Source organism: Myxocyprinus asiaticus, chromosome 30 (genome assembly GCF_019703515.2).
Source record: "Myxocyprinus asiaticus isolate MX2 ecotype Aquarium Trade chromosome 30, UBuf_Myxa_2, whole genome shotgun sequence".
In the NCBI taxonomy this organism is placed as follows: Eukaryota; Metazoa; Chordata; class Actinopteri; order Cypriniformes; family Catostomidae; genus Myxocyprinus; species Myxocyprinus asiaticus.
The window spans coordinates 17,637,319-17,659,298 of record NC_059373.1 but is presented as its reverse complement, the minus strand read 5'-3'; the positions used below and the strand labels follow the sequence as shown (position 1 = coordinate 17,659,298).

At 36.2% G+C, this 21,980-nt stretch overlaps 1 protein-coding gene across 2 annotated transcripts in view; it reads right to left on the bottom strand.

Annotated features, from left to right (window-relative positions):
- Window positions 1–2,712: 2,712 nt before the first annotated feature.
- The window catches only part of csmd3b (CUB and Sushi multiple domains 3b), a 715,228-nt gene continuing 695,960 nt past the window's right edge, over window positions 2,713–21,980 (bottom strand). For both annotated transcript variants that reach the window (XM_051664389.1, XM_051664390.1), the window contains 8 exons: window positions 21,093–21,204; window positions 17,569–17,748; window positions 10,352–10,417; window positions 8,673–8,831; window positions 6,950–7,062; window positions 6,340–6,427; window positions 6,015–6,150; window positions 2,713–5,697 (listed from right to left, as the gene is read on the bottom strand). In XM_051664389.1, the coding sequence (XP_051520349.1) occupies window positions 5,538–5,697; window positions 6,015–6,150; window positions 6,340–6,427; window positions 6,950–7,062; window positions 8,673–8,831; window positions 10,352–10,417; window positions 17,569–17,748; window positions 21,093–21,204 (1,014 nt within the window). In that variant the 3' untranslated portion in view covers window positions 2,713–5,537. The remainder of the gene's footprint in view (window positions 5,698–6,014; window positions 6,151–6,339; window positions 6,428–6,949; window positions 7,063–8,672; window positions 8,832–10,351; window positions 10,418–17,568; window positions 17,749–21,092; window positions 21,205–21,980) is intronic.

Below are 21,980 nucleotides of genomic sequence, written 5' to 3'. Positions count from 1 at the left end.
TTGTAAAAAACACACACCTCCAAACAATTGTTTGAATCCAGGAGCATGACCAAAAACATATGTAGCCTATCAATAAAACATGCATCAAAGTTGGCACACTGTTGCTCCTAAGCAATTTCGGGAGCAACAGTGTGCCGACTTTGATGCGTGTTTTTACTAACTAGAATTGGCCTTAAATTCATCGCATTGTAAGTTTCAGTATCACAGAGTCTGTCTTGTGTCAGGAAAGCACACTTGTAAGAACAGAGCACTTTGTCAGTTTATTTCATCTTTTCTCTTTCAGCTCTTTTCAGACAGCTGGGAGGAAAATCAATATTCTATAATCTTAACTTTATTCATGTGTTTTTTCTACAATGTGCGATATTCATAAGACTATGTCACTCGTTGTTATATCTTACTATTTGTTTAAAGCTCACAGAGAGCTGCAAATGCACATCAAAAAGGCACAGAAAAGACTGTGGCACTAACAAAGGAGTGAATTTGCACACAGGAAATAAGACAATTTAGTAACAATTTTCTGAATTAGCACATACAAAGGAGTAACTTTCAGATCCGTGATGTAAACTCAGTTTATCAGACAGACACAAAAGGAACATTTAAGACACTTTTTTTCCCCATGCTATTAAGACCTATTATTTGGTTAAAAAAATGCAATTTAAGTTTAGAATATCTTTTCTTTTTTACAGTACCTCAATGATTTAAGCAAGGAGGTCTGGAGTGATTCAATTGTTAGCAATCCCATTCATCTTATGGGTTGGGGGTGAGGGAGATGTTTGGGGTGTATGGTGGCGGCCTCCTCTTTGGCTCCCCCCCAGCAGGTGCCACCCTAGGCGACCGCCTAGTTCGCCTGTGCCTAGAAATGGCCCTGTATAATATATATATATATATACACACACGCACACACAGCATTTATTAAATTTAGCTACAGTCTTATATACGAATATTTATTTATATATTTAAATACACTATTATATTTCATGGGCCTATTTTAAGGGCGCTATGCTTTAAAGTCTTATGTACAAAGTCAAAGGGCATGGCCATGAAGTTTTGGTATTTTCATGAAAGCATGGGGTGGATTGAGTTATTGGATTCTCCGGTTATTGCACTGTCTGCGTCCTATATAGTCCATTCCCTCAAGCACCATTTGCACCATAAAAAGTTGTTAGTGTAAATGGACTGTATGCAAAGAATTAGAAGAATAGAAATATGGACTTATGTTCTTTTGTGCTTTAACTGTGTCCTTGTTGAATGTCTGGCATATTTCTATGACAGTGACATGCTCCTTTTATTCACATTGAAAATGTGGTTCAGGATTTGAATGTAGGCTCCATTAAAACTAGAGAATGTAAGTATTATTAATCATATTGATCAAGTAACTCACAGATCAAGGCTAGTATTAACAGTGATTGTATCGGCATTCCAGGTTAGGCTGTGGATTTTTGCTGGAACCCTACCCTGAGTCATAAATGCCATGTGACTAACCACTCTGGAGCTGCAAGAAAATGTCATGACTATAACCTGATTGGTTGATTGTGCCACAAGAACATGCACAGCCCTTCACTAGCAATGGGCTAGTAACTGGCTAAGGCATGAGCTATGACGTCAAAGGCAGCAGACAGGAAGAAACAAAATCAATTTCAGGCTTAAATAAATAAATAAATAAAATAAAACATCAGTCATTGATATAATAAAAAGTTTAGTCAGAATAAATGGCTATTTTTGAATGCCAGTCAATGAAGACACAATCTGCATGCAGAATAGTGCAGTGAGGGCATCAGTCAGCAGGGGCTAACTGCTTATGCTAACAAGCTGAACCTTGACACCCTGGATTTGACAGCAAATTTAATCTACATTTCTAAGTGATCAGAGTTTCTGAAATTGAGTGCCTCCCATGAAGCAAAGATGCTTTCTCTAGATACAGAACTCTAACTAAGTTTTCTAAAAGATGGCTTGAAGTATCTTCTCCCTTGGAGCTCTGCTTCTGTGTATAGCCTGAATTGTATGAGGCTGATCTCAATGCAACACTCACCAAGACATACATGAACACTGTCACTTGATGGATGTATCAATCCCAGCTGTCATGGGTGGAACCATGGAGACAGTTTATTACTTTGCAGACTGCTACTGCAGTTTAAGACAGTGTCAAAGGGGAAATGAGATTAATCCACCCTACAGGGATTTCTGGGGCTTCTTTCTCCTCAAATCAATGCATCAAATTGTGATAGAAGGTGTCAATCAGGTGGTTTCATAGCAACACAAATGTGTCTAGCCAACAAATGTGACATTTGGGCAGGGGGTAAACAGGAATGTTTAATTGCGAAATTTTAATCAGTCATGTTGTGTGCAGAGCACTGCTCACACTGAGCTCTTAAGCTTGATCCGGTGGATTACTTGAATAATATTAGGGAACACACATGTTTGAAAATATACATTTAAATGTGCTTTTTAACATTTTTGAGAAATACAGTTGAAGAATGACTTAAGCATTAAGGATTTTCCTCTGTTCATAAAATAACTAGAAAACTTGTTTAAGTGGGCAAGTGTTTCAGAAGATGATATATACTGTTGATATTTGACACATCTTTGAAACATACAACTTTCATAATTAATCAGGAACCAGAGGTAAATACTCTATGAACCCCTAATTGAATTGAGGACACCATTGGCAACAAAACTATAAGTAAGAACATAAAGAAAGAACAGGAGCTCTCATTACAAAAGGATTTAGCCTTTTTAATCTTACATTGCATTGAAAATTTACATATTAGTTTCATACATTTTACAAATAATTTCTTGATAAAAATATATTTCTTTACAAAACATTTTTTTTTTTTTTTTGTGATTTATTATATTTTACTTTCTTTTTTCTATCTCTTTTGAATGCATTAACATGGGAGGGGTAACCAGCTGTACTGCAAATATTAATTTGCTCGATCAAAAAGTGTTCATCTTATATCATAAATGTGTGTTTTCTTTTATTGCAGTCACTTATAGCAAAAGCGGTTGTTGGCAATTTAGACTGGTGAAGGAACTTTTTTTGGTGAAGGAATTTCCTGGACTGTGGCATTAGGTAAAAACAGAGATTTTGAACTGCACGTTTTGTTTTTTTCAGGAAGAAATAATAATAAAAAAAAACCTATGGCAGACGTGAGGAAGGAGTAGAGAAATTAAGGAAGCAGCAGACCTGGGTCACATGGTTTTTGGTAGGCACTGTTTAAAAATCTGCCATGTAGTAGACAAAATAAATAATAATACCTTTAGCATAAAAAAATTAAAATAAAACAAGATACAATAATGTCAATGGCGTACAAGACAGCAACTCCTTATGGCTGATGTTGACTGCAGAAAATATCACAGGTTGATTTGTTTGATTTTGGAACTCCTAGACAGTGATGCCAGCATAGTCGCCTGAAGTCTACAGCTTTCACTCATGCCGATGCACAACAGCTCTGCACTCATTCTTCTGACATATACTGTTATCATTTTCAATATCCTTTCATATGACCTGCTTAGGAAAATATTGTGGTGAGTACTTTAGAAGGCACTGGAATGAATCTCACAGCTTGGAGGCCTGGAAGCACATGACCAATACTGACCCTGCTAATTATGATGTCATAAAGTGATTGAAATTTCAATTACTGAGGTGTGAAATGTTGCAAAGATGCACTGCATAACACACATTTTTTCATTTTTTTGTCAATGTGATATACCTACAATGTAGTATTCTTTTGTGAGTGATTTTTGTTTAACCAAACACACTGTTTAGGCCCTAACTTAATATCTAAGGTTGAATGCATTATCACTCACTTTTGTTACTCATTATTATGGATGTATTTAATGTATATTGTGTATCACAACAAGGTCAGACATAATTGGAAAAGTGCTTCATGGCCCATCTGTTCACACAATAGATAAAATCATATTGTTGCCACCATATATCAATATACTTTAGTTGAGAAACATGCATTTGTCTGATGTTATGTAATCTGAGGTTTATATAAAAGTATACTGTATATATGTCAAGTGCATTTCATTTTGTACAAATTTTGTAAAATAATAGTACTAATAAGAATGGAAAGTTGCTGTAATGACCAAATTATCATATCAAATTTGTCTGCCAAACACAGATGAAGCTACAGTTAATGACACTTTAAAAAAATAAAATAAAATAAAAATAAATACCTTCAGTATAAAAATAATCTGCAAGCTTCAGGTTAAAATGCTGACATGTGTCCTATAGCCCGTACTGAAGATGGGTGCTTATCAGCAGAGAGACATACATACTTCATATCAAAGAACTATAGCAATTATTTTAAACATTTCTCAGGAGGAAACAACAAACCACTATTCCATTATGAATCACTTTAAACACACAATTTCTCTCTCAATTTAACCAAACACATCACACATCATAGAATGCCTCAATGTCCAATCACAGAGATGATCTTAAAGTGATAGTTCACCCAAAAATTAAAATTCTGTCATTATTTGCTCATCATCATGATGTTCAAAACACAAGAATTTCTTTCTTCTGTGGAACACAAATGGAGAGGCAGAATGTTAGACTCAATCACCATTCACTTTCATTGCATCTCTTTTTCTATTCAGTGAAAGTGAATGGTGACTGAAGCTCTGCCTCGGTATGGAACAACATGAAGGTGAGTAAATAATGACAAAATTTTCTGTTTTTGTGTGAACTGTCCCTTAAAAGATATGGCTATGAAAGAACTGCAAAATAAAACATCAAGTATCGTAAAAAATGGTCAGAGGAATAATTTGCATTGGTCAATGTGAAGATCAAGTCTTAAATTCCGTATAAACTCTTGATAGAATCTTTCTCTCTTGGCCTCTCCCATGTGGTAATATACACTACCATTCAAAAGTTTTGAAATACTTGACTGAAATGTTTCTCATGATCTTAAAAATCTTTTGATCTGAAGGTGTATGCTTAAATGTCATAAAAATGTCAAACAACATAATTCCCATAGTTCCATTTATGTTATTCCATAGTTTTGATGACTTTACTATTATTCTAAAATGTAAAAAAAAGAAAAAATAAATTATAATAAAGAATAAGTGTTTCAAAACTTTTGACCGGTAGTGTATAGCACAAAAATGTATGTGGCGAATGCTCCTCATATATGCAAGTAGATGTACAGATCCCTCTACCCTAAAAAAATACCCAGTCAACTGTGAAGAAGCACTCACAGAGTGTGATTAAGGTAGCAGAAGAATCTCTTCATGCTCTCCGACATGAAGAATTTTTAAGAGCGAGTCTTCAAAAAAATCCCCCATGACAATGCGTATAGAATTCCATATGTCCCCTTGGACGCACATGATCACATGGTTCCTGAAGAGTGTGCTTTATATATCAGAGAAAGGGCAACAGTGCTTGTGCTAGTCATCCTCTGCGAGTCAGATGAATCCATCCATGACTAGAATGTGACTGTATCCACCTTGATTTAAAAAACAAAACAAAGCAAAAACGCTTTACCTATAAACAAAAATCCATGTTCTTGCGTCAGGTGGACAACTAATTATACCATTGTGCAGACCGTGTTCAAATTGGGGTCAAATCGGACAGCTTTGCCTTCAACGGACTTTGCATTGGTGTTGTACATTGGGTTTTCAAAGGCAGCCTGCCCGTTGTTGTTCTCGTGAACTGAACAGCCTGTGTACTGGGTTTTTGGAGTGGTCCTGTTAGGGCAAACAAGACATGACATTAGGACAAAATCTGGAACAGCTTTGAGACTTTAAGTGGAAAGACACTGAACAGCAGTGGGTACGATGGGAACTTAAGAATCACTTGCAGGGAAGAACGCGAGCATCTCATTATGATCATATTCAATAACCTGGAAAAGAGCTAATTCTGTCTCTAAAGAAATTACCTGTCACATGCTATTTCATTCCATCCTGCAACAAATGATGATGATTTTGTCACTGACGAATTACTAAGTTGTCTAGCATGACAACTCACCAAATTTTGGCAAACACGGATAGACAGCTTGACTTACCGCTGCTTGTAGAGATAAAATCCGAAGCCTGCAAATATCAGGGCGAAAAAAGGCACAAGGATTGCTATGGCCACAGAGCTACTGTTTGTACCATGTGGTGGATTTGACGAATTATTACTTTCCGACATATTCAAACCTAAAAGAAATGGAGAGGCACATTCAGTTATTTTCACACTGCAAATCCAAGCATCTCATCCTGTATACTGTACTTTGGATTAAAATATTTCAGTGAGGAACACAGAGTGATGGAAAATTTTATGATGAAAACAGTAAAAATAAACAATGTAACGTACAGAAAAACATCAACATAGGATAGAGACCATACCTAGCCTTTGCAGGCCGAACTGATCGTAGTCTTTTCCCTGTATAAAGCCTTGAAAGACATAAGTGGACCCATCTGGCTCTGCAGACACCTGAGTGGACAATGAAAAAGAGTTACCAATAAAACACTTTAACTGGCTTGCAAAAAGCTATCAGAGAGCCCAACAGCGGTAGCCCACTTTTTCAGCGACCTTGGTTTTGGAAGTATTTTTCTCATCATTTTCTCTACTGGCATTAGAAAAAAAATTAAATAGAGAATTCTAAGCCTTGAACCAAACCAACTAGCTTAATAAGTTACATCACAACATTACTTTTTATGTGAAGCCATTAAAAAGTTGCACTCTGTTGTCCACTAATAGTCACTAATGTTGTTCAGAGTGACAGCAAAAATAAAGGGGTGAAAAAGAGATTTATCATGTTTTACAATTATCTTCGGTATGCCAATACCCACTCAGAGCACAATATACTGTGATATCTTATCTTAGCGCAACATCAACAGTTTGCATTCATTTTGTTACATAACGATATACCCTTTCATATAAAATAACATCAAGCTTAAAAAAATCATAACACTAATATGGAACACATTTATTGATTTTGTTTTGAGCACATACAAATCCATCCAGGGTCCACTGCTCTTCTTTGATCTTGCTGAGTGTGGTGGGAGAGGACGCTTTCACATCGTACACCAGCAGCATCAGACGGGCTTCCTGGCTCTTATAGACACCTATGGCAGATAACAGAGAGCAGACAGCTGTTGACACATGACACATAGGTGTGTTTCATCCTCTCAGTGCTCTCTTCCCATCTCAGCCACTGTCTCTGTCTGTTCTTTATGTCAACCAAAAATTGCAGGCATGCACCAACACACATTCTCTTGTTTCCCTTTAGTCTGGCCACAAAATAAAAATAGTTGACAAGCCTAGCATTAAAGAGATAGTTCACCCAAAAAAGAAAATTCTCTCATGATTTACTCAACCTCCTGGCATCCCACATGTGTATGACTTTCTTTCTTCTGCAGAACACAAATGAAGATTTTTAGAAGAATATCTCAGCTCTGTAGGTTCATACAATGCAAGTGAATGGGTGCCAAAATGTTGAAGCTCCAAAATCCACATAAAGGGAGCATAAAATTAATCCATATGACTCCAGTGTTTAAATCTGTGTTCAGACACAATATGATAGGTGTGGGTGAGAAACAGATCAATATTTAAGTCATTTTTGATCATAAATTCTCCTCCCTGTCCAATAGGGGGCGATATGCATGAAGAATGTGACTCTCCAAAAACCGAAGGAGAAAGTGACAGTGTAGGAAAAAGGACTTAAATATTGATTTGTTTCTCACCCACACCTATCATATCGTTTAAGAAGATATGGATTTTACCACTTTTATGTACTTTTATGTTGCCCTTATATGGATTTTGGAGCCTCAAAATTTTGGCATCCATTCACTTGCATTGTATGGACCTACAGAGCTGAAATATTCTTTTAAAAATCTGCGTTTTTGTTCAACAGATGAAAGAAAGTCATACACATCTAGGACGGCATGAGGGTGAGTAAATGATGAGAGAATTTTTATTTTTGGGTGAACTAACCCTTTAACTAATATCCATTTGGTGTTACACCACTTTTGTCTATAACACTTCTGTCCTAAACTGCCCACACTCTAAACTAGAAAACAAGAGCCAAATTGAGAACACCACCCTAGCATTCTACATTCTTTGTCAGACATTTAATTACATTTCTAGAGATATTCACCTTATCTTTAGTCATTTTGCATCTCATGAACAGTATATGCTGTTTTAAGGATGTCTAGGTACTTTCACTGGAAAACAAGACAAAAATACTGAGTTCGAAAATTATTTTTTTGCAGTTTTGATTGTGCCAACTACCTCCATGATGACGAATCATTGATGCTCTGCTGTTGCTTTCATCATTATAATCATATTACCATTCCGACATCTTTGAGACAAGTCAATTTTTCACTTGAGTGACTGGAGGTTTATTCACCTTTCCTGGTGATAATTGCTGATGGCTGGCCAATTGCGAGGCCAATTTAGAGTCTAAGATTAATTAGATGATGTAAAGCATATGTCAGCTTCACATAAAGACTGTCTCATCAGTGGCAGTGGATGGTAGAAGGAAGAAAAGGCCAGTCCAGTGATCTAACGCGATGTTAACAACAATCAGTCTAGTTTAATTTTATCCTGATGGACTAAATCAGATTTTGTGATACTGGGAACACAAAGTCCTCTGATTTGCAATGCTTGTATGTCTGTATTAGAATCTGTTCTGTCAGTTACACTGTAAGTCTGTTGAGTTTAACAGTAAACCAACCTGAAAGCAGTAGTTCCATGTTGCTGCTCGTTAATGTGACGTTAACTCTACCCGTGGTTCTATTAAAGCTTGTGATACTCAAAGTCATTGGTTGCTTTCTTCCTTTGTAGTTGTATGAGCCCTTCCAGATGTAGTTTGGGGCAAATACATCATCAGGAACTGTGAAAAAACAATTGAAAAAACAAATTACCCAACCAGGGAATGGAATGCAATACGACAATAAAGATTAGGCATGCTCATGCACACAAACATCTAACAGATATTCTGAAATTTCGCTTTACATTTCTAACATAATGACTTGCAAATGAAACCTCTGTTAGACAATTCATCACTGCTATATTAAAAAGCACCACAAAGCTGCTTGCTTTCAAATTTGATTAACGGAAACAAGGAATGTCAATACATAGAAATAAGTAATCACATTTAATTATGTGATTTCAGAAGGATTAAGAACTGTATGTTCTGTTGTTGAAGGGTGTTGATTTAAAATAATATGATGTCAGTTTACATGTTGTACATCTTGATGTAAACTGTATTTATTATAGAAAGTCAGATTATTACATTATAACTTATATTTTTAATTTAATAATTTTACGAGCAAGTCAACTCGAGGCCCTCTTGGAAGTTTGCTTAGGCCTCCTGGTTGAAAACCACTGTGATTTAGTATGTAGCATCAGCAAAGATATAAAACAGGAATAATACAACTGATCAGGTCAAATAAATCCACGATATAGACTCAATGAAACAAGATATTATTCAGCTAATGCATCAATATAATGGAGTCTGATATGAAAATAAATGGCCACAAAGTTTGCGGATAACACACTTAGTTTTTACAAAGACAGCAAACTGTCAGTGATCCGATCACAAGAGGTCAGCAGAGACTTTTCCACATTTTTCCAAACAGATGGTTATTTTCTTCTAAAGCCGCAAGTAAAGTCAAGGTTTAAAAACTTGCTCTGGCGGAATGATTGATTGACAGGTGACAAGGCAGTCCTTTGCTATTGTCCGGGATGCATCAGGACTAATTAGCGTTTACGCTAGAAATGTGGTGGCCACATGTGTTTCTGACCTTTAAATGTGGTTTTAATGATTGAATTATGAAATGTTTTGGACCAGGTTTGCACCTGTATTTCATGCTGTTCACTTATGATCAGATCACTGGAGTCAGATGTTAATACCAGATGTAAATGTGGCCATACTGACTCTGAGATCCATTAGTTTCTGCACGTGCTGGATTTCCGCTTGTCTCTGTTCTGTCACAGTCTCTACAAAGTGGCTTGCTTAAAGGAGTGAGATTTGCTGTAGGTACTCCTGCCTGAAGGAGCCTCATTATTAAGTGCTTATATCTTTGCACTGTACACCCTGAGAAAGTCTGGCAAAGTTCAGTCTGATTATCTTGTGGTTCCAGTCGAGTATCTTGTGGCTGCCAGTCTATTTTACTGTCAAGCTAACTGGAACCCATTTTCTCCTTATTTAGTCCCCTCCTCATGGGGCCGTCTGCTAGAATACATCACTAATAGCAAGTATTTGAGGTTCCATGCTGCTGTGTGGCTAAAAAGGGTGACTCTGCAGTTAAAATAACTCATCCTATATGGGGTGCACCTAATACAGTCATCAGTATTCTTTCAAATGAAATATAAAATATAAGCCCAATTTTAAAATAAAAGTGGACCCACCATTTAGCTTCGGACTCGGTGTCCCTGGTACTGGTTTAATAGGTTTCTCGGATAGTTTAGTGCCTGCTGGAAAAAAAAAAGTAGCAAAAACTCAGCATTCATTTTTCAGCATTCATTTAAAAAATGCATACAATTACATTCCTAAGCAACAGTAGTGGTAGATTAGTTGCTCTTTTATTCAGAATATGCTCTATAATGTGAATAATAATATTTTATGTGTACATACTAATATTAGCCAATGCACAACACATCTTCCAATACTATAAATATCTTAAGAACAAGTTTTAATAGTGACATCAGACTGTAAAAACACAGCAAACAAAATAATGAGCTGTTATGGAAATAATACATTTTAATAAACTTGAAAACACAAAGATACATTTTTTAAATGCATAAGAACATCAGTGAAATACAACAGTTGTTTTAAATCTGCCCCCTGTCTACACTTTAATATTCGCCTCTCAGGCAAACGTATGCTGGGTTGCCTTCTGTTATTTCTTTACGAGTTGGACTCCCAATTCCAATGCTCTAAAACAGGGGTTGACAACCTTTTTGACATGGAGTGCCAATTTTTATTTTCCTGTTCAATGGCTGTGCTGAAAATGTTTGGAAAATGTTTCTATTTTGCATTTTTCTATTTTAATAGTTTATTTTCCATTACAAATGATATTGTCAGCATAAAGGTTTGAGTGAAAAATCTGTGCAAAACCCGCATGTGAAAAATCTTGCATGTAAATTTTCACAGAGCATCTTGTGAAAGTGCTTTAATGAAAGAAAACCTGTCCTTTTGTACAAAATGAGTTAGTCACAAATTTGCTTCTTTGATTATTGATCACAAAATTGTGTGGAATCTTATATATTTCTTATATTATGTCATACATTTTTTTAAATCATGCAGAGGGGTAATCACTAGCACGCAAACAACAGCGAGAGAGGAGCAGTCTATTTTATTTATATGAAGTTTTTTGCACCTGCATTCCAATATACATCTTGATGTAATCCTTCCTCATGATAACACAGCGTGTTTTCATCAGCTGAATGGGAGGCTAAATTCTATTCAAGTGTGATGAGACTTGCACTTTCTTGCACAAGCCGATCAACTATTTGCAGTCTCGTCACATTTTAACTTTTTGTTTAGCCTCATTCAGCTCATGAAAGCACGCTGTGTGATCATGAGGAAGGATTACATCAAGATGTAGATTGGAATGCCGGTGCGGAATTTCATATGAATAAAATAGTCTACTCCTCTTTCGCCGTTGCTGGCGTGCCAGTGATTACCCCTCTGCACGCCAATGCTGGCACACGTGCCATAGGTTGCTGATATATTCATACAGATAGGAACAAAGCAATTTCTTTGTGATATTGTGACTAAATCAGGCCCAAAAGCATCTATAACTGAAAAAGAAAGAATTTGAAAGAAATTACACCATGCACACATATAAGCAAACGAACAAAAGAAAATATAAAAATCAACAAACAAAGAGAAAATAAATAATTCCATAAACAACACAATTTACAATTACCACCACGATTCTCTTTCTCTCCACATGGTCCTCACTGAGAGCCCTCCAGAAAGGCCAAATACTTGTCTCATTTCTTACCATACGTGTCTATTTTGCCAAGCTGTTTATATGACATCTTTTCAAATGCCGCCACCCTAAATTCGGTGAGCCATTCTTGAAATGAGGGAGCGCCAATTGTTATATTTTCAAATGATCTCAAAGCTCCATTTTCATTATGGTCACCAAGTGTAGCAACACCCCTCTTAATCCATTCTTTCCAGCAAAAGGGAGACTTGTTAATACATAATTTAGGGTTCAGCCACATACTTGAGGAAACATTTAGGTAAGTATCAGAATTGAACATGCGAGAAACCTTTGTCCATACTGAATGTAAATTTGAAATAACAGGATGCATTTTTGCTTCTCTAGGCAATTTAATAGAACGACTTTGCAATAGTGAGATTGGGGCAAGGAGTGCTTGTTCAATGTTGTACCAGAGAGGGGCTCTCAGGTGGAAGAGACCAATGGGCCAGATGTCTGCGATTAAAATCATAGTAATAAAACAACATTTTGGGGAGGCCTAAGCCTCCTTGTCAGTTACTGAAATGCAACCGAGGTCATTTACCATTCCAAATAAAAGACTTAGATATTATATCAAATTGTTTAAAATAAGAAAGAGGAACTTCTAGAGTGAAAGTCTGTAGTAGACAATTGAATTTGGGGATACATTTCATTTTTATAACATTGACCTTCCCTGCCATTGACAGATGAAGCAAAACCCACCTATCCACATCACACAAGAACATTTTCATTAATGGGTCAAAATTAACTAAATCTCTCAAATTTTCTGCTTAGGCCATTGAAAGGTGCCAGGTTGGAAAGCCGTGGCAGGGCAATATGCTGTCAGAGCAAAAGCTTCCGATTTAGACCAATTCACCCGATATCCTGGAAATTTCAAGAAAGAATGAATAATTCTATGGAGGCTAAGCACAGATCTTTTAGGGTCGGAGATAAATAATAATATATCATCCGCATAGAGTAGAAGTTCATGCACCACACCTCCTACTACAATGTCAGGAAAATCATCCTCTTTTCATATTGCGGCTGTTAATGGTTCTAGGGCAAGACAGAACAATAAAGTGGAGAGAGGACAGCCTTGTCGGGTTCCCCTACCAAGAGAAAAAAAATAAATCTGAAATTAATCCATTAGTTTGCACTGCCACAACCATTTGTTTATAAAGTAACTTAATCCACCCAATAAACAAGCTCCTCCAAAGTAATATCTAAGTCAAGAAAGTCTTTTTAATCATTTGTCAATTTAGGAAGTTCTAACGGCTCTACGAAGTTGCTAATATCCTTATCGGAAGACGTAGATGTGGAACTATAAAGATCGAAATGGAATTCTTTAAAGGCTTCATTGATATCTGTGGGACAAGTAAATATATTGCTTTCAGAAGACTTCACTGAAGAAATGGTGGAAAAAAACTCTCTCTGTTTTATGTATCTGGCAAGAATTCTCCTTACCTTGTCCCCTGACTCAAAATAGGTCTTTCCCTGAATAACCCAAATTCTACCTTCTGTGACAAAATAGTATTGTATCTATATTTTAGCTGAGTCAACTCTCTAAGACCATTTGATGACATTCAGCGCTTCAGTTTTATTTCAGCCAAAACAATAATGATTCTTCCTAAATGTAATCTGTTTGAGACATTTAAATTGTAAATGTTTTTCAGCTTCCTGTAAAGAAAGGTGCGTTTCTTGAAGGAAAACTGTATCAAATTTTTTACGCTTAAGAAAAAATAAAACCTATTTATAGGGTGCCCCAGCCCATTAACATTCCACATGGAGAGAAACATTTTACCTATATTAAAGTGTGACATATTGACATATAAAGATAAATTGTTTACCCAAGGCTAAATTATATAGACCACTATCCAACACTGATGTAACCATAACATCTTTAATAACCCACAGAACAGAAAAAAATGTGCTTCAACCTCACGCATAACAGTCCCAACTGGTGTCCATCGCTCAGAAATCCAACGGTCCACTGTAAAAAATGTCCGTCATTTTAACGGTAAAAGACTGTAAATATGCTAGAGTAAAAAACCTTATATTGGTTAATGAGTAATTACCATAAAATATACGTTAAAATGTTTTTATTATATTTAAAAAGACAATACATGCAGTTTTAAGCTACAATTGTGTAAAAATGTAATTTTTTAGAAGTAAAAAGTATGATTTTCCTGTATAATTAACGGTTAAAATTTATATTATGTTTAACAAGAGAGTACATGTACTTTTTACGGTAAATTACGGTAAAAAAACAGTAATCAGGCATCCCCAAATTTCCTGCATGACCCATTACTTTTCATTATATTTTATGGGAATAGTTATGTTTCTATTTATTTTTAATATCAGTTATGTACTTTGGGGTGTTTAGTGTTATATTTGATGCAGTTTAGTTAATGTTTTCTGCATTATTTTAATTTCACATGTGTTACCCTGATGGTGTTTAGTGTTTGTGTGAGTGACATTGAGCACTGTCTCTACATGTTTATTGGTCATTGCTCCTGAAAGAGCCGCTATTGGTGAACTTCATGTCATCATGTGCCTTTCTGTAATTATTATGGTGATTAACGATAGATTATAAAGTGAAAAGCAGGCAGGTTAATATATAAAGTTTATCATTTAACAATATAAATGACGGTACTGCACTGTAAAATATAACGTAAAAACAAGTTTTAAACTGTAAAATTTACAGGTTGTTCTGTAAAGTTGTTTATATTTTTACTGTATTTTTTTACATAATTATTCACAATTTATATATATATAAAAAAAAAACAACAACAGGATTTTGTTTTTTACAGTGCACTCATAAAACTTTCCACGACACAACTGCTACCAGATTACTCAAGTCTGGTGATTTTTACATATATATGTATATATACACTTATACACTTATTGGTTTGTTTGTTTTGTTGTTTTCCCCCCCTTTTTTTCTTAACATAAATCATGCCATTAAATTGTACATAAATATGTTCAATAAAATTAAAATAAAATAGGCCCCAGTAAACAATAACATCGAACCCACAACGTGAGCAAATGAGCTCTACAGCAAGTTAACAAAGGGAGGAAATAAATAGAAAAGAAAAAAGAGAGTCAGGCAGGAGCCAGTAGGCAGACAACAGAACAACATACCCTCTCAGGCTGCATCAGTAAAATGCATGATGTGTAGTCTGTATTGTTGATCGAGTGCTGGCAAAGTTACCCACTCGCTCCATTGATTTAATGAAGGCCATAGCTTGTCGTGGGCATGTAAAAATCTTACGCCCATCCTTGCCGTCAATTCTCAGCTTAGCTGAATAGAGCAGTGCAAAGCTTACTTTCTGTTACTTACTTTTTTACACTCTTTGAATCCGTCTCGCTTCACTTGAGTCGATCTAGCAAAGTCTGGAAAAACCATGATGTTGTGGTCCTCCCAGCACAACCTGCCTTTATTCCTCGCCGCTCATAGAACAAAGTCTCTGTCAGCCGACTATAAGAATCTTGCCAGGATAGATCGGGGTCTGTCACCTGCCACGGGAAGCTGACCGTAAATTCTGTGGGTGCACTCTATCTTGAGCTGGCGGTACACTGTGTCGATCAAATTCGGAATAAGCCCATCCAAAAACTTCACCATAATGTATCCTGACCTTGCTTTCCCTCGGGGATTCCAATACGAACATTATTACGCCTACTCCGATTTTCTATATCCTCTAGTTTCTCCCACACGCGTTCCACATCAGCCTTAGCAGGCGGTTTAGCCTGTAGCTCTCTTTCGGCCGACTCCAGAACAGGGACTAAAAATGGTTCAAGGAATGAAAACTGACATATCTTTTTGCATAATGTAACTGAAAACTGGAACAAATTGATTTTCAATTGTTCCAGAGTGAACATTTTATTTTTAAATGCTGGTAACCGGTTATAACTGGTTAATTTCGTTCCAATAATTTTTTCATGAAACTAAAGGCCAAAGGGTTTATCACAGTACATTTCTGGAACTACACCACTTCATGTTGCCCGAAGAAAATGAAACATGTGCTTTGATCCTGAAGGAAACTTCTGCATCACACTTTTCTTTGCCTAATTAACCATTGTGGATGTCGCATTCTGTGGATGAAGACCTTTTTAACAACTATTTATAATTACTACATACAGTATACTGTACATGCACGGTTCATACAGATACAATGAAAACATTATTAGAGGTAAAAAGTACATTTCTCAGTTGTTTCCAAGTCTTCACTGAATTATTGTTAGATACGATTCATTAATACAGATTTGATGCTGTTGGGTTTTGACTGAGAAGCAGATCTGTAATTAAAATGATACTTAACTGCTAATTAACTGTATGCTTGTTGTGATTTCACAAGAAAAAAATCCATGTTTTTTTGTGAAATCTGGCAACACTGAATGCCATGAAATGAATGACATGAAATTACATGGTCAACACATAAAGCAACATGTAATAAACAAAATCCCCCTCCCAAATTATTGCAAAAGCAAGGCCCCTATCTCAGTGTGGTGGAAGCTCTCCATGGACCACTCTGGATTTTTTTTTAATAGACAATCACATCTGTTTATGTGCAGTAATTACTGGAAAGCCTGAAGTGTACAGCTGTGCGCACACAGCAGCGTATGTTGGCTGCTGTGGCAGCACTCAGAGCTGCGGGATGAAGACGGGGAAGGTAAAATCATAGCACTGCAGCACGCTGGCCACATGCTAGTGCTCCGGCACCCCACCAGAGCACATGTTTACATTTACATAAATTATTGTACAGGCAAAATATTGTTTGGTGTTCATTTGTGCAAAATGTTTGATAATAGAGAGTAGGCAGAAATGTATTATGTTTAGTTCTAATACCTGAAAAAAATATAGTTAGAAAAATCGATATTCTAATGGCATTTTTGGTTACATTTTTGACTTGTGAAATGTACAGTAGCATTAGGTCAATGAACATTAGGTCTATTCGACCAAAATGCAAACTCAGAATGAGCTATGAAATCAATAACAATAAGTCAATAAGATCAATAACAGATCCTTCATACAATTAGATGGCAAGGGTGCTCGTGTAATGATAAACAAGCGGGAACCAAGGAACTGTATACTATTTCCTCATAAATGAGAAAAAGGTAAAACTAATATATAAAATATTAAATATAAAAAATTGCAATATTATTGTATCATGACCCAATCCAAAATGAAAATTCTGTCATTACTTACTCACCCTCGTGGCCAAACATCATGACATCAAGTCAAAAGAACCAATGAGATTTGATGTTATTAACATAGCTGCCACATTTGATTGAAGCGTTTTATTAATATGATTTGATTATTTGAACCGTTTTTCTGTTCACCACACAAAGTAATTGTATTGCTTCAGAAGACTTGGAATATGAGTTGTATCAATCAATTCTACTGTGGTTTAATGGAGTTTTTTGTCAAGCTTGACAGACCAGAATCACTTTTTACATACATTCATTCAACGTACATTATGGTGAATAATAAATAATGTGAAGACTTTTTTTTAAAATTCACCTTTTGTGTTCCACGGAAGAAGAAAGTCATACGTGTTTGGAGCAACATTAATGTGAGTAAGTAATGACAGAATTTTCATTTTTGGCAGACTTTTCCTTTGAATGTGCTGGCAGATTACATGGAGAGTTTGATACCTCGACAAACAGGCATTTTCCCAGTCCAGGTTCCATCGGACCTGCAGACACGGTGTTCAGAGCCCCCCGACAAAAAGAAACCAGCTTGGCAGGTGTAGATGAGTGTGTAACCGTAGGAGGGTAGATCCATCCCCACAACATCAACATGAGGGGGGCTCTCTGGCTGTTTACAATTGTGGGCTACAAAGGAAAGGACAGAAAAAGGAATAAGAAAAACAAAAGACATGTAAGTGCTATTCATCCACTACTGTTCCAGCAAACAGTCTCTGTCCCCATGTAATCAAACTTCAGTGGGCAAAATCAAAATGAAGTATGAACTTTAAAAACAACGTAGCCTGTCAATTTGGAAAGAATCTTTGTGGTCCCTCTTGGTAACTGACACCACTATGTTCCTGTGCCTACAGAAGCTGGCAGAGAGCCTTGAGTGTGGCGGATGTTGATGCATGCAGGCAGACTGCACTTAAAGGGAGCACACCTTTACCTGTCACACCAGTAGATCAAACGCAAGCCAATGCTCACTCAGTCATTCCAACAGCTCCACCATCACTATGACTTTGATCAAAAATAGACGGGATTGAGGCTTTGGCTCAGTGCACTGGACTCATTCTTTTATCAAAGACTTTGATAAAGATTGCTATCCATGAACACTATATCAATAGGATGGATACATAAGAAAAAAAAAGTAATCAGGCCTTTAAGAGAAACTGTTACACTACGTAATTATGAATGCTATAAACAACTGTTTCATAAGACTGTCAATTTAACATATTAATTTGTTAGAATTGGTTATAAAAAAATATTGTGATTTTGCATTTAATCATGCCCCCTGACCTGTACGTAAATTCAGGTAGAGCAGTGAACATGGAATAATGGGCTGTTCACAGACAGAACAGAATGGGACAGAATGCAGTGGTCTCAAGATGTGTAACTACTTATAACTTGATACTGCATCTTAAAAACACAGCCCTCATGGAACGAGATGCTGAAAAACAGTGAGACGCATCGCAGTGGGTGAAGATGTTGATTTGACATAGGTATACATAACCCAGCAACTAAATATTAGTGCAGATGTAACACAAGAATGCACACTATGTGAACGACCCCTATGATTTCTTTATACAGATCAACATTTTAAAATGGATTGCTGTGGAGTTTAGGCCAGTGATAGGCTTATGTTCAAATGGTATAGAAATAAAACAAGGTAAAGGGACTTGTTGCATGCAAACAAAACTTCTGCTCCTTCTGGTGCGTGGAGACAAAAAATATATACTGTATTAAAAATCAAATAATTGCTGTCGGCACATTAAATGACAGTCAGACTGAAATAAAGCTAATATATATATATATATATATATATATATATATATATATATAATGTTAGGCTAAACTTGCAAAGTGAAAAAGTGCAATGTGCATTGAGTTAAAAAAACAGACTTGCAAGAAATCATTTCAGCGCATAGCTTTCTTCAGTGCTCACACTAAAACAACACACAGTTTTTATAGACACATAATTAGGGATTGAGACCAGCTGAGCTAAATGGGGGAAAAAACACTCTTAAAGAATTCAAAGAACCATTTCTAAAACAAGAAAAACATTTATAATAAAACTAAAAATATGGCAACTTCTAAAGCCACTTTTTGTCATTTGTATTCAATGCTTTTATCGTCTGCCACAACAATGTAGCTAATTTCTTTGAATTATCTTAATTTGAGGGCTTCTCTCAGTAAATATTGATATATGTGATTTTTCACGTTTAATTAGATTAATCAATCAGCGTATCATGCATCTAATTTTTTTAACCAATCGACAGCCTTATAGTTTAATAAATGTGATATTGTATAACATTAATAACACTACATCAATTATTCTATAGACTTATCCACCCATTCACACTTTCTGTATGCCTAGAGTTCCTTTAACATTAATGAACTGTTTATGATACAGTTCATTCGAAGTATGAATTCACAGGGCAGGTCATGAGGCTGTAAAAATACATTATTTGTTTGTAAATTAATCTAGTGGAATGCTGAAGGAGAGGACAGCCATTATCCAATACTGTGTAAAATGGAAGCGGGGAATGAGATGATTTAGTGCTCAGCCCGACTCTGTGAGTAACCAACTTCTCTGTGTAAAGATTACAGTGTGTAATTATGGAATGATCTTGATTATTCTATGGAAAAAAAATGACGTGATTAAGTGCAAAGCTGTTTTATTACAGACTTACAATTAAATGGGGGGACCGTCTCATTGTTTAATTTCCTAATTTTTGCAAAACAATGACAATACTTTGGGGCAGTGGCATGATGCAAAATGTAATTAGATTTTTAAACGCTTGAACTGAATTGCAATCTATCTTGTGAACATTTGCCATATTTGTTAGGAATATACATTACAGTCACACTCATGGAAATCTAGTTCACTTCCAAGTGCCTCAAACAAAACACTGAATATCTTTCAAAGATTTGATGTCACTAACCTGGTACTCCTTGGCAAATGAAATTCATCAAATCAAAACAACTTCACAGACTGGCTGTGTTTATTTTCTATTGTAAGGTAGAGATCAGATGCACTATAAAAAGATAAAAAGAGCAGACTAACTGTCTGTGGAAGTATTGACTGAAGTACAAACTGAGCATTTTTTGTGTGTGCAAAGAAATTAAAATAAATTGATCAAAGGGTTAGTTTGTCTTAACCCTTCTCTAACAGTGCAGATAGACCTTTATCACTTAGAGGTCAGTGATTTGTCAGTTGATGAAGTTAAGCAGTGAAGTGTGCCGAGATACATGTCACAACTCTGTAAGATATATTGCTCACATAATTCAGAAAGAATTCAAAAGGAACTCAAGTGCCCATTATGAAAAAGTAGAACATTAATCTCCCCTCTTTCAAAAACTACAAATCCATCTCTAAGTGACTTTTATTAAGTATGGCTTCAACTAAATCATTAATGTACCCTCGAATTCTTTATTAACTGAGGTTGTCTTTCAGGTAGTGATAAGATTTAAAACATTTAATATTCTGATGCTGCAGAGCAAGGAGTCCTTTTTGCAAGCAAAGGAATATGGGTATTATTGCCATAGATTGATATAGCAGCTGCTCATTTAATGCAGGGGAAATGTGGTTTATTATTATGTATTTTCTTAAGCCATAGGTGTCTGTAGACTCCATTTGTAGACTGTAGACTTTTTTTTTTGCCCCTGTTACTTTCATTTGAGTATATGGTAACATTGAATTCCATGTATACCTTACACCCAACATACTGTAGTGGCCCTGACATCTGGCTTAATGTGGCTAATACTGAATATATTGTAAATTATTCTTAGTTTTATAATGCTTATAGGAAAAATAAGTTGACTAATCACTATTGATGTTTTCTGGACTGTAATCTAAATGAATTTAAATACAGTTTATGTACTGTATATAGTTCAACCGGACATGTTTGCAACTGAGGAACTTCACAGACAAATCTAAATTGGTGTTCCAGATGTCCATGAGTGCATGTTTTTTTAAATAGGATACTTACGGATGCACTCTGGCTGAGTCCCGCTCCAGGTGAGGTCAGCCTGGCAGAGGCGTGTCGTGGAACCCTGCAGCAGGTGACCAGGCTGGCACTGGAAAGCCACCATGCTTCCAACCTGTACCAAGAGAAGCACACATACACATAAACACACTCTCTTCTGGGAGCACCAAATTTTTCACTCCAAATTTCACATTGTTTTTTTATTTTGTCACTGATTTCACATCTTTAAGATTTCTTTTGTTTCTTCTTTATCACAGTACACAAGCTGGTTCCCAGGCTTTTTCTTATTCTGAAAAGCTGGAGTGGAACTCTGCTAATGTTGGGGGATATTGTAGAAAGTGCTACTTACCTACTTTAACTACAGTTAATGTAATCACCAGTACATGCACTTAGAAAGCCATTGTGACCTTCTTTCCGGGCCACTGCTGATGTAAAGTAGTACTTATTCTATAATATATGGTAGCACTCCTTATGCAAAGTTGTTAGACTACTACATGTTATATTCACCAAGGACATGTGACAAAAGGTAACATTGTGATATCTATCTATCTGTCTGTCCGTCCGTCCGTCTACAGTATATCCATCTATATCCATCTATACTGCCCATCTATGTTCATGCGCAAGTGTAAATGTGTGCAGTGTGCTTGTGTGAGTGTGGGCTGTGGCTCTACTTTACTTTAGGATACACATGAGGGGAGTAAAATATTAAAACATGTCACAGAGTGGCACATGGGCTTAGCAAACTCATTGATTAACATGTCTCTGCTAGTGGTGAACATGGCTGTTGAGCCAGAGACACTGCTGCTTATCTGGGGCACAAGATATCTCCCCTCCCTGACTCCAATATCATTAAGCCCCGCAAAGCCAAAGAGCTCGACTGGCTTTTTTTCC